The following is a 14,573-nucleotide window of genomic DNA, read 5'->3' as shown; positions in this document are numbered from 1 at the left end:
TTGTTGAAAACAAACATGTCTTAAAAAGCATTACATTTTAGTAAGAAAATGGTGCAAGAACCCTGATTAACTTTTGAATCAAAAAGGTCAAAGGTTCCAGTCAAGGTCAAAATGATACGTACCGTACGTATAATTTTTTACCTTGACTGGAACCTGGTGGAACCTATAGCAGCAACATCATGATGAATCAAATACATATGAGATTTCCGGAGGGGGGTGGTTTACCAGGCTAAGTAGACATTGCCAGTAACACTAAACTCATCAGTGCTCTTTAAACACAGGAAACAGGATGTTTAAAAATAAATATTACATCTCCCCATTTCCTGTCTCTATGTTCTGTTGCCTATACAGCAGGACCCCCAAATTCAAATGTATTTGTCCACAGACCCACATCAGGTTTTGTGCCAGGGACTCCCATATACTGTAATATTTCAGGATTTCTCACATTTCTTTTCTAGATTATTTTTGAAAAATAGCACATCTACAAGCTCACAATGTTGTATTGTGATACGTTGTGAGCTTGTAGAGCTTTTTTTTTATCACATAGCCTATAGGGTTAAAAGTGGTTAAACTGATTTTACTAATTTTGCTGGAGACCCCCTGTAACCAAGACAGTAAAAACAGCAGTGCTATTTGTATCGTCAAATGTATCATTTGTATTTTGTAACATGACTTGATGGCATTGTATAGCATTTCCTTTATCCTTTAAGAGGATCACGTATTGAGAGCCAGTAAAGTCAAAAGCTGTTTTAGTCTGAACCCAAGCCCATAAGAATACATTGAAGTTCTGTTACTTTATTTGTTTATTTAGACAGGACAGTGCATATTAATGAACAGGACATAATAATGTAATGTAAATACACCGGATTTAGCAAAAATCTGTATTTCATCTGATGTAATTTACATCCATAGTCCCTACAAAGAACATTTAAAAAGCAAACAAAACATAATACATTACAAGAAAACACGAAATACTTAAATACTTACAAAGTACTTTTTCCATATGTGTCAAGTGAAGTTTTATTAAATACTTATTTTTACTTCTCTTCTTCTAAAACAAAACAACCTGTGTAACAATACAATACGTTATTAAGGAGTCACTGTAACAGTAAAGGCGTTTTGTTAGAGTAGGACTACACTATTCCAGGTGTCGAAATAACTCCTCAACAGTGCGACACACCAATACAAAAAAAAAGATCAAAAATCTATAAAGAAGCAAAACATTGAAAACAATTCAAACGCTACAAAATAGAATAAAAGGAAGTGAATTAAATTAAATTGCATCTACACAGATGTAGATTGTGACCTGGGGTGTGTCTTTCAGAAGTCCAGGATTCAGTTACACAGGGTGGTGTTGAATCCTGGATACCCCCCATTTATTTAGTTTTTTAACAAGCATCTGCTATGGGCAGGGGGGCTTGATTAGCTCAGTCAGTACAAAGCAGCCAGCTACTGAAGCTAATGAAAACAAGCCCCTGGGTCTCAGAGCTTTGGTGATGAGCTTGGAGGACACAGTGGTGTTGAATGCTGAACTTAAGTCAATTAACTGAATGTTCACATAATGTATTCCTCAGCGCCTTGATGGTGTAAACATAAACGGTGCCCTTAAAGGAAAAGGGACAACCAAGCTAACAGTTGGTGGTTTGTATTTATGTGTTTGTGAGTACAACAGTTTGTAGGCTATACTTTTGTACAATAAACCGTTTGAGGTTTTTTCTTTTTTTCCCCCCACTACTGTTTCAGTCCACGAAGCAGAACAGTAAGCTGCAGTTTCATGTTGTTAAGACAAACATCACATCTCACAGATCCATGGAAATTTGCTGGGAGATTTACATAATGCATTATTCCATTTTCCAACCTCATGCCTATAGATGATACATTTCCCGTCTGTAATGTTATTATCAGGCTGTCCAATGTTCCAGTACCTGCACAGTAAACAACATAAAGTCGTTTTAACCACATCCACTCACATGTCAGTCACATACAGTTTGATAGAATATAATTACATTAGAAAAACTAAAATGTCTAACTTGATTAACTTGGTTGTCAGTGGGGTTCCATCCACCCATGTCCAGTTTCCGTCAGTCATGTTCACAGTCGTCAGACCAATCCATGAGCTTCCATCCTTTTGTTTCAATCCTCTGACGAATTCCTGATCATTTGCCAATGATTGAACCATAATTATTGTTCTCTAATACAGTAACATCTTCACTATAATCACAGAATTACATCACATGAAAATATGTGGGAGATGTGGATGATGCACACACACACACACACACACACACACACACACACACACACACACACACACACACACACACACACACACACACACACACACACACACACACACAGACGCGCACGCACCCACCCAGATACACTAACCTGTTCTTTGTTACTGTTAATGACCACCAGATCTGCTCTCATCTTCAGACATTCTGCTCTACTTTCGTTCCAAGGTTTCTCTTCAGTAGATCTGTAATAACAGCTGCATCCAAACGTCTTCCATCCACTGAGACACGTCATGGCTAAACATCAAACAGGAGTGTTACTGATGGATTTTAAATGCACTTATCCTACTATAATTCTAGTAACCTCTGTCTGTAGTGGGTCTGTAGTGGGTAGTGGGTCTGTAGTGGGAGTAGGTGAAGCTACCCGGTTCTCCTCAGTGGCTGGACCAATTGCTCTGATTTTGCACACAGCCATTGACCATTACCATCTGAACTTAACTGTGAAGCCTGTTTTTCAATTTCATCAAATCTCAGCTTCTTATTAGCGCTTTTGTGTCAAAGAATGTCGTCCCATAGCTGGGGCTGCCCAGCTATGGGACGAACTTCCTCCCGGGTTGCCAGATCATGTGCGCATATCCCCCCACGGATGCGTCGACCGGGTATGGTCTAGTAATAATCAATTCTAACATGTATTGTAGGGTGATGATGGAGTAAAAAAATATATAATAAAAAGAAACAGAACAAGAAACAAACTGACTGAGTAATTTGACTGTGAGACAAAACCCTAAAATAAACTCCAGAATGAGTTTTCGTACAGTTTATAATGTTTCTATTGCCACGGTGTCAAAACCTTTTTTAACATACTGTAACATACTGTAAAAGAAAACTAAAAGGTTTACTCACATTTTGTACCACCACATTCCAGCTGGTTTGTGTCACTTTGTGAATGGTTTGTCTCGGTCAGGTTGGTCTTGGCGGAATTATCTGCAAACGACAAAACATATGTTTGTAAACATAATTATTGTTGTCTAGCAGCTGCAAGGAAAGTTAGCTCTGAAAAAAAGGAACCCAATGTTAATATCCTTTTATGTGCATAACTTGTACTTTGCAGAATATACACAAAAAAGGCAATGAGAATTATATCAAAAAGAGAAGTTAAATCAACATATGGGCTAATGCTGTGACTAAAGAGTGTGTGATATGGTAGGGTTTTTTTTACGGGGCCAGGCTTCCAGCATGGACCCGTTTTGTTATTGGCATTATTACGGGGCCAGGCTTCCAGCATGGACCCGTTTTGTTATTGGCATTATTCCATTTCTTCTTCTTCTTCTTCTGCCGTTTTTGCCAGTTCTGGCTGAACCGTGCATACGCTTTTTATGAAACTCGGCCATATGATAGATGGTCATGAAAAACTATCAAGAAATAAATCTCACAATCTTTCGTCAAAAGGTGGCGCTATAGCACTCAGTTGAAAATGCCAACTTTGAACAGCTCATGCCCTGTTTGACCTACAGCCATAAAACTTCAATACACACATGCGTCTCCTCATGATGAACAACTTTCACACTCTGACTTTTGACCTCTGACCTTTAGATCTCCCACCATTTTGAATTATATGAAAAACAGTTAGAACCTATCTCCTCAATTATTCATCTGCCCCTAACACATACATGCAGACTCACGTTTCTTTGAAAATTTGCAGAAATGTAAAGGGTCATTCCAAATATCACTAAAACCAATCTTACTCCAATTGGTCAAACGGCAGCGCTATAGCAATTTTTTTTAAATGCAAACTTTAAACAGGCAAAAGGCATGCCTCGTTTGGCCGACAGCCATTAGACCTGCTTACACATGTGCCTTGACTAATGAGGAACACATCTATCACGTTGACCAGTAAGCACCACCCTTAGATTGTCCGCAATCTTGAGCAGTTTGAAAAACACTTAAACCCAGGATTTTTCAGCTAATTGCGTGAAACTGTATCATCAGTGTGATCTCTTTTTTCAGAGTTTCACGTCTGTTGGTCCAATAGCTTCCCGGTTAAGTGTATGTCTCACAACTTCAAGGTTGCCAGTTCAAGCCTCACTTGGTGCAGACTTCATTTAAGTTGCATTTCACACAACATGACTGTATCAATGAATACATCTGCAATTGTTAAAGATAACATGAAATGCTTATTTGAGAGTGTGTTTTTTCAATGTATCATCATCATGTAGATCGGCTACTTTCACTGGTTTCTGTTCCGAGGAGACATACAATTTCTCTATCGGTAGATGGTTAGGGAACCATTGATCTAGAGTAGTTAGCAAAACAGAGGCCTGGTCCGTCAGGGACGGAATGAATTAGAAATATCAACAGACACTGCCAGGGCTATCGTATCTCTAGCTCAATGAGAAGAAAGGCAGCCTTGTAATCCAGAGGTCACCGATTCGATCCCCGTCCCCGACGATGTGTTGAGGCGATCATGATTTGGCATTCGTAGTATTGTATTTCTTGAGGTTAGGGGAAGGCATAGTTTCACTGAGGTTAGGGTTATGGGTTTAAAATGCTCATTTGTTAATTGCATGGTCTTCTTTCGCTCAAGTTCAGTCTTCTATGACTGATCTTCAGTCATTCTATGGCTTATTGTGCATATTACTTATCATTGCTTCTTTCTTTCTTCTCTCTGCAATCCCTGGCCCCGTATTATCGCTGCTTGCAGCTATATTATGTTGTTGTTTTTTACATGGAATACTCACAGTGCACTGCCTGGCCTATGATGACACCCAGCAGCATAAGACACAGCATCCCCAGACACACAGCAAAAACTGTGAGACGCCTCACTGTTTTAGAGCATTGTCCTGCAACAGAATGTTACAGCTGTTAAGTGTACAGTGATCGAGAGAGAGAGATTAAAGATGTGTTAACACAAGAAGGGAAGATGCTTTTCTAGTCGCTTCATTCACGTGATCTTGCGAATGAAACGACAACAAAAATATCTTCGCCTGCGGTGTGAACCCAAACCAAAGTACTTTGATCTGATGAACACAAAACTACTTTTACACATCAAAGGAATGATACTGAACAATATGACACATGTCAAGTTTTGTGCTGCAAGAAAATCTGAATGAAATTTGAATCATCTTTTCCTGAACGAAATGCCTTATTTTTGTAGGCTATAATAAACTCTGAGAAATGGCCTTTACAACGATTCACAACTTAGTCAAACTCACCCTGAGACTGTCTTCCTGCCGTGTTCTCTCTCATGACATCCTGTGGTCCAGGGACAACAGCATGACTTCTGAAATCAGCCACGCTCTCATAGATGGTCACCACTCTCTCCTCCTTGTCTCCTCTCTCCTCCAATTGGCCACTGTCCTCAGTGTCCTCTCTCTGTCCCCTTTCTCCATCCCTGTGCCTCTCCTTCTTTTCGTCTTCGTCTTTGTCCAGGCTTCTGAAATCGTCCACACTCTGATAGATGTGCACCACTCTCTCCTCCTTCTCTCCTCTCTCCTCAAACTGTCCACTGTCCTCAGTGTCCCCTCTCTGTCCCCTTTCTCCATCCCTGTGCCTCTCCTTCTTTTCGTTTTCATCTTTGTCCAGGCTTCTGAAATCGTCCACACTCTGATAGATGTCCACCACTCTCTCCTCCCTCTCTCCTCTCTCCTCTAACTGTCCACTGTCCTCAGTGTCCCCTCTCTGTCCTCTTTCCCCCTTCTTTGTCCCGTCTGTCATGGCTTGAATATCTGTTGACATCTTACAAGGATGAGAGACGACTCGAAAAGTAACTACTCACTACAAACAGTGACTATGTTGTATAGTACATTCCTCTCACTCATTAGCTACACTATATCATAATAGCACATTACATGATTAACTATAAATATAATGACATTGGCAAACTGTGACCATGTCTGTCTGTGGCTGGTTGCCTAAATGATACAGCAATAAGGAAGTACAAGACGGAAATCCATAAACATCTACTCAGACACACACTACACATGTACACACACACACACACACACACACACACACACACACACACACACACACACACACACACACACACACACACACACACACACACACACACACACACACACACACACACACACACACACACACACACACACACACACAGGGGGGTTTTAGCAGCACCACACAAAAACACCACAAAGGTGATGAAGTCCTTCTGACAGGGCATCACTCCTTGACATGGAGCTCCCTCTGCTGCTGTCACAAGATGTCAGATGTCAAATGTCCTACATTACATGAAATGTCTCAGCAAGCCGGCCAGGGAGAATTCCAAACAATGGGACAAGCTGTTACACAGCCATGTATGTTCAGGCCAAAGGACAATAGCCCATCTAATTGTGAGCTTGTAGATCTGATATTTTCAAAAGATTTGTATACATTTTATATATTTGAAAACTTGTGAAATGGGACATTCTGCATTATGAGTACTTTCTACTTTTGGTGCTTTAAAGGTAGGGTAAGTGATTTTCTTTGGTTAAAATAAGTGTTAAATAGCTCTATATTCTGATAGTACTCATTGCTATAGAGTGTTTGTTCAGTGAAAGGAGTCTCCTTGTCTCTCCAACTCTTTATAAAACAGAAAATGCATTTTCGTTTCAGTTTCAGTTCCAATGTTATCCAATCAGGATAGAGAACTCATTCAGGATATAGATTAAACAAGTGAAATTGGAAGTGATGACACTAAGAAATGAGCAGGCAAAATTGGAACTGGAACACTATAAAAATGAAGCTTAAAAATTGGTACTTTCTCCTGATTGGCTGAGATTTTGACACCTACCGGAAAATGTATTTTCTGTTTATTAAAGAGCTGGAGAGACGGGGAGACTCCTGTTACTGAACAAACACTCTATACCAATGATTACTATCATATATATATAATAAAGAAATACATCACATGGATGCAACTGGGACGCATCATCAGTGTTGTAGCCTGGGGTCATAGGGTGTTTCGGGTCTCGCAACATACAACATACACCCTCGCCCAGGTGACCCAGCCAGGGTTGATCAAGCCCCGACTTACGTCCCAGTAGCACCCACGGTCAGTCCTATAGGGAAAGACAGGGCCACTCAGTCCGCTTCTCCGGAAGTACTCTGCCGGGACTCGGGGAGGCTCTGGCACGTGGAGGGACTAGGCACTGTGGGTTGTCTCCTGGCCGGGCTCCTCCTTCGTCTCACCAGGTCCAGGACCTGAGCGCTGCGCCAGATCAGATGCACCGCCCCGATCCAAGCATTTCCTTCTGGCGTGATGGTTCCTTGGGCCGATACCACTAGATTGGGCCGTCTAATGGTATTAGCTCCGCTTGCGGCCTCACCGCAGGTTTGTTGGGCTTCTTCCTCACGGAAGACACAGCATGGGCCGCTAACCCATACTGCTCCCGGGAGAATCAGAATATAGTGCTTTAACATTTTAACAAAATACTTTTTGTTTTAACCAAAAAATATCACTTACCCTACCTTTAAGTACATTTTTACTCTGGTCAATTTTGAATTCCGGACTTTTACTTGTAACAGACTCTTTCTACATTGCAGTATTGATACTTTTACTTACAAAAATGTGAGTACTTTTTCCACCACTGCCCACCACTAACACCACCTACCATCTATAACACCTCGACCCCACCAAGGATCAACAACACCTCAGTCTCTATAGTGACCAACTTTAATTTCCTAGCAAATACAGTTACCCAGGATGTTGGAGTCTATGCTGCAGTCCAACATAGACAAGGAGACAAAATGATCAGATTTCTCTCTTTCCCTCGCTCTGCCACACAGTTTGAAGAGCACATCGCTGCATGCCTGGCTGACATCTCACAGCAGACATCTTCCCATGCATCACCTCAAACTCAGTGCAGCATCTGTTTCCCTGGAAAGCCCTGCACCTTGCGGGATCTGTCCATCGACACCGTGGTTACTCCTGCTCAAATTATCAAGAACCTTTGAGAGGTCCTGGATAGCAGTGGTACTCCATTATTCTTTTTTTTCTTCACTTAAGTGGAAAAAAAACAATGTAGAATGTTGTAAAAGTCAGGTATTAAAAATGTGCTTGAGTAAAAGTAAAAAATGATTGGCATCATAATGTATTTAACCCTTTGAGACCTGAAGCCGATTCTACATGTCTCCTAAATCTCAACAGTATTCTGAAAAACGTATGTTTCTATATCAGTGGTTCTCAAACTTTTTCATGTCAAGGACCCCCAGAATTATATGTATTTGGCCGCTGACCGCATCAAAATATGTTGTTCCAGGGACCCCCAGAAACAAAGATTTGAGTTAAAAATGTTCGCTTTAAAAATATATATAAACTGCTCACAAAATGTAAGGAAACTTGAATTTGGGCCATTATATCTCCCATTTACTAATACCAATCAGTAAAGTGTTATATATGATTTTTATCGGTGATTAGTCACCTTTACAACGAGGTACAGCGTGTAAGCATCGGGCATTCATGGAATGAGCAACACAGACAAACGTGTGGGTATCGCCGAGCAAAAATGTGCCAAAATGGCCTGTTAGACTTTTCTGCTGACATTCAATGTTGTGACATTCATGACATTCAATTGGCTTCAGGTGTGTGCCAGTCACAGGTGTGTGACTGCCTCACAGGTGAGTGACTGGCACCTGAACATGGGTTCTGCAACTTTGTTGAGTTTGTGTATGCTCCAAGCAGCAACACTGCCCCCATGGAAAGATGCCACTTTTGTCAAGGATAAGGCCCCTGCAACAAGGCAAGTGAAGCTGGTGTTCGTTATGCAGAGTGACAGCATTATTTGGTGTTAGCCCTGGTACAATTTCCAAACTGGTCTAAGTTCTGTGAGACTGGTGAAGTCAACAAGGAAGACAACAAACCAAGACCCCTTGCTTCACTGAGGAACCATAGATTTACAGGAAAGATTTGCACAACGGTACCAAAGACAGATGTCAAAGTTGCAGGGCCCATGCTCAGGTGTAGGTCACACACACCTGCCTGCAAATGGTACCAGGGCTGACATCAAATAATGCGTAATCTGCGTAACGGAACACCAGCTTCACTTGCCCTATTGCACAGGCCTTATCCTGAAGGGACAAACGTGGCATCTTTATATGGGGGCAGTGTTGCTGCTTGGAGCATACACAAACTCAACAAAGTTGCAGAACCCATGTTGCAGAACGCAAAGTTGCAGAACCCACCTCTCAGCAGGTGTGTGCTGGCAGGTCGCTCAAAACAAGAGCGATTACCAGCAAAAGCATATTGGGTGATTTTGGCACATTTTTGCTCGGCGCTACCCACACGTTTGCCTGTGTTGCACATTCCATGAATGCCCGATGCTTACAAGCTGTAAAAGGTGACTAATCACCGATAAAAATTATATATAACACTTTACTGATTGGTATTAGTAAAGGGGAGATATAATGGCCCAAATTCAAGTTTCCTTACATTTTGTGAGCGGATTATTGCAAAGATTTGCACACATTTTCACGATTTTTCAAAAATAGCAGACCTACAAGCTCATAGCGGGCACTCTGTGCCGCACTATGAGCTTGTATATCTGCTATTTTTGAATAGCCCAAAGTGTAAAATAATGCTTTTTAGCTCAAATCTAAAAATGACACAGTTCCAGGTATTAATGGGTTAAAGTACTAAAGTGACAGTAGGCCTACCTACTCATTATGAATAGCCTATTTCACTCCAAAATGTGTTCAACTTTTTCAAAAATAACGCTTCGCAACGCTTTGTGAGCTTGTAGATCTACTATTTTCAAATATCCGAAGAATAAAACAGGACTCAATTGTTTAACATGTTAAAATTTACTTATGGGTCGGCGGGCAGGGCGGGCAGACCATCGCGGACCACCATGACTCAGACATAACCATGACCATATATAGACATATCACATATGACATCAGGGGTCTTCATAATGGGCTTAAAAGGGACATGGACTGACAGATACAGAGAGCACAATATATGGGAATATACTGATGACATCAAGGATCTCCACATATGGGCATATCGGCCGGTTCAGGTGAGGGCCTACTGAGGAGTAAATATTGGTGCCGTGAACCATTTGTTGTCGTGGATCAACACCAGCTTGGTCACTGGAGGTTGGTGGGCATCAAAAAAAGGTTCCATTTAGAAGGTTACATTGAAGTGACTTTGCAGGGTTAAAAGGACATTGGGGGATTTGGTCAATTCTTTTTGTTTTGCTTCCTTAAAGATAAAAAATAAACGGCAAGAAAAACATGGCGACGTGCATGAGCGTATTCACCTCAACATTGCGTGCATTCAGACCGGTGACCAGGCGACATGCAAGGCAGGGGACAGAGGTGTTCACCAACCCGCATCGCATGTGTCATGGGGTCCGCAGCAGTCTGTACGAACACATCCTGGCAGGGTACAGTGACAAACCTGACATAGACATGACAACTGTGTGTGAGCACACCAACAGAGTCATAGCCAACGTGGAGAACAGGAAAGGAGTCCTGCGAGGGGACGATGTCAGAGAAATGGCCAGGGTGTGGCAGCAGCTGCAGGCGGTGAGGAGGGACATCTCTGAGTTGGAGCGGCAGAAAGAGACCGTCAGTGACACAGTCAGAGTACTAGTGGACCAGAACGACAGGAAAGCCCTCGCCAATCTACCAGAGTACAACCAGGCTCGGCAGAAAGGGCGAGACATCCGCAGCAGGCTGAATGAACTTTACCCCAAGGAGACTGAGCAGGAACAGGAACACTATGGACAAGCTCTCAGATTGCCCAACACCACACACCCTGATGTGCCAATCGGAGAGGAGAGTCAAGCCAGAGTGGTGGAGCTGGTTGGTGAGAAACCAGCGTTTGACTTCAAGCCCAAAGGCCACGTAGAACTAGGTGAGAAATTGGGCCTCATAAGACAAAGGCATCTAGCCCATATCTCTGGCCACCGGTCGTACTATTTGAGGGGAGTGGGGGCCAGATTACAGACCGCTCTACAAAACTTTGCCTTGGACACATTGCAACGGCGGGGCTTCATCCCCATGGTGGTACCAGATATGTTGAAAGGAGCAGTTTTTGAGGGCTGTGGTATGCAGCCCAACGCTCATCTGTCTCAAGTCTACTCGCTAGATCCCACCCGCTTCCCTGACCTCAACCTCGCTGGAACTGGAGAGGTAGGGGTGGCAGGTTACTTCATGGACCACGCTGTGAATTGGAAGGACCTGCCCGTCAGGACTGTGTGCAGCAGCACATGTTACAGAGCAGAGACAGACACGGGCAGAGAAGCATGGGGACTGTTCAGAGTCCATCACTTCAACAAGGTGGAGATGTTTGGAGTGACGGCAGATGAGACAGGAGAGGAGAGCACTCGGCTGCTGGAGGAGTTTGTCTCTCTCCAAAAAGAGATATTCTCCTCTCTGGAGCTACACTACAGGGTGCTGGACATGCCAACACAGGAACTGGGTGCTCCAGCCCACAGGAAGTATGACATCGAAGCCTGGATGCCTGGGAGGAACAGCTATGGAGAGATCTCCAGTGGCTCCAACTGTACAGACTACCAGAGCAGACGCCTAAACATCCTGTATGAGAGAGAGGACGGCAGCCTGCAGTATGCTCACACGGTGAATGCCACAGCGTGCGCCATCCCCCGGACCATCATAGCTATCCTGGAAACTCACCAGACTAAAGAGGGAACGGTGCGTGTTCCCCAAGCCTTGCAACCCTATCTGGGTCTGGACGTTATTGAGAAGCCAACGTATGCTCCTCTGAGATACATCGGACCCAACCAGTCGAGTCGACCACCCAGACCTATTCCCAAGACCACATGAAACGCACAACATAATGCAGAATGGCACCGAGGGCCTACTGAAGAGTAAGGCACAGACTGGCTAGATTGGTGCCGTGACCCGGACAAAATAAAGAGAAGGGAAAAAAAGAGAGAAAGTGTAAAGGAGCCGAGGGTCTCCAGGGAATGTGGTTCAGACTAGTAGCGCAAGGTATGGGTGTGTCCCCGTTAGAGGACACAGAAGGAACCAGACTTTCCCAGTTGAGGGGATTTATTAAAGCGGTGGTCTGAAACAGTGAAACATATAACATAAGTACATCTTACTCTCTATATAAAACGATAATTGTCTTCAAATATATTGTTAATACTGTAACATACAAATATGGACAATATAGACTGTAAATGGAAATATCGTACACTGATGAATATGGGGTAACAATAATATAACAGATTCACATTAATATGTCAAACAAACTGAATACTATGCAATACATACTGCATATGCGACTAAAGACTGTAAGATGAGGTACAAACAATATGCTCATAACATACTGTTGAGAGCGAGGCCCTAGCCAGCAACGTGGCCCCTAAACCTCGAGCTCCCGTGAAGCCCCAGACGCCTACCATGTTCTCCAGCAAGAAGAAACGAGAGAAGCTGAAGAACCGTGCTGCTAGGGCATCTGCTGGATGGCCCGAAGGGAGCGAGCGATGGAATGATTGGGCTCCTCCATATAACGCCCTTACTACAAGGGGGATGCCACCACCATACGCTCACCCATATGCACCAAGGGGACCGTAGGGACCACTCCCATCCTGCCACAGGATTGAACAGCCACTTCGGTGGGCTTTCTCTCTTCAATACTTTATCCTCTATTTTTGTAACTCACTTCTTAATAAATTATTTTTATTGAACTTCATTTTTGTGCGACGTCTGCCTCCCCTCTGCCTCATTAGCTGAGAAAGATATCCAGTTTTTTGTCCTTTTTCCTGTTTTGTGGTAAGCTGGTTAATACAATTGCTGCATTATAGCTTGCCTGTGTCAAGAGAGTTTCTCTCTAAGAGACGCAGGCAGGAACAGGCCCCTGTAAAGCGGCCTAAGTTTCATTCTCAAGATATTTTCCCAGTGAAGATATCAATCTGTTGTTTATTACTGAGAAAGGTGGTTTAGGGTTCATTGTCTCCGCCAGGCCGAAAGGCATGGCGAGAGAGTATGTTTTACCCCCTGTCCGTCCGTCCGTGTGTGTGTGTGTGTGTGTGTGTGTGTGTGTCATTCTGTCTTGTCTGTGTACAGCTAATCTCTGGCACCGTTGGCTTGATCGCAGTGAAACTGTGCACACACAGTCCCTGGATGCCAAAGCCGAACCTCTGCTCCAAATTTTTCACATGGGCCTTTTATAGCAGTACTCCTACAAATTTGGGCCAAAAATCCCCCAAATCGGTACACAGTATCTCTATAGTCATTAAAAGAAACGGCTCATTTCAGATTTTTCATATTCCATCCTGATTGGCAAAAATTGTCTTTCAAAGCTTGCAGGAGTACTCTGTTTCGAACAAAATGCCTCAAATCATGAACACAGCATGCAATTTCCGTGAAATTTTGCACACACATTCCCATTAGGCCGAGGAAGAAATGCCATTTGAAAATGTTCAAATCAGCCTCATGGTGGCGCTGTAACAGGCCGATTCGTATTTTTACCTATAACTACACCGATCAGTGTAAAACTTTGTATGCACACTCTCTAGAGGCCAAGGACAAACCTTTGCCCTGCATTTTTTCACATTTGCCTTTTATAGCGCCACCAGGAGGCAGACTTATGTAAAACACATTTTTTGATATTAGGCCTTCATATTTGATCCAAATTTCACGCAACTCGGTACACATGATCTCTATAGTCAGGTGATCAAGGCGGATCTGTTTGATTTCTCATATGCCATCCTGATTGGCTAACATTGACATGTAATGCTTGCAGGAGTGGCCCGTTTTGAACAAAATGCCGCAAATCATGAATGCAGCGTCCGATTACGGTTAAACTTTGAACGCACATTCACACTATGTTGAGGAACAAATGCCACCCTTTTAACATAGGCCTGTTATAGCGCCACCAGCAGGTCAAATTTAGCAAAACACATTTTTAGAACAAAATGCCTCAAATCATGCATGCAGTGTCTGATTGCCGTGCAAGGCCTGGGAATAAATGGCATCCTTTTCACATTCGGCTATTATAGCGCCACCAGGAGGCCATAATAACCTACCTGACCTGGCGGAGACTTGTGCTCCGAGGAGCACTTTTTCTAGTTTTGTTTGTTTTTTAGATTAATGCCCGACGTTGTCATACTACAGTGTCACATAAAAGTAGCTAAAACAGCTGATCTACAAGCTCACAATGAATTACATCACGATGTGTTGCGAGTTTGTAGATCTGCCATTTTAGGTAGTGCCCAGGATTACATAGACAATTGGCACTGGGTGTAAAAAATAGGGTTACAAAATCGTGGGATAAAAATTTTAAAAGTAAAAAAAAGTAGGCCATTAATTTATGAGAAAACTATAAGTTGAATCTTTAACATCATGTCCTGTGTTTTCTAAATCACG

The 14,573-nt window shown here is 42.9% G+C and overlaps 1 protein-coding gene across 1 annotated transcript; it reads left to right on the top strand.

The window, feature by feature from the left end:
• Window positions 1-10,466: 10,466 nt before the first annotated feature.
• LOC311057342 (serine--tRNA ligase, mitochondrial-like) lies at window positions 10,467-12,023 on the top strand (the record flags this gene model as incomplete). The annotated part of the gene is made up of 1 exon (XM_084074298.1): window positions 10,467-12,023. The coding sequence occupies one exon, from the start codon at window positions 10,467-10,469 to the stop codon at window positions 12,021-12,023; it is 1,557 nt and encodes a 518-aa protein (XP_083930424.1).
• Between the last annotated feature and the right edge of the window lie 2,550 nt (window positions 12,024-14,573).

Source organism: Gymnoscopelus microlampas, assembly GCF_963454915.1.
Source record: "Gymnoscopelus microlampas genome assembly, chromosome: 12".
Taxonomy (NCBI): Eukaryota; Metazoa; Chordata; class Actinopteri; order Myctophiformes; family Myctophidae; genus Gymnoscopelus; species Gymnoscopelus microlampas.
The sequence above is the reverse complement of the archived record's forward strand: the minus strand, read 5'-3'. Positions and strand labels throughout refer to the sequence as shown.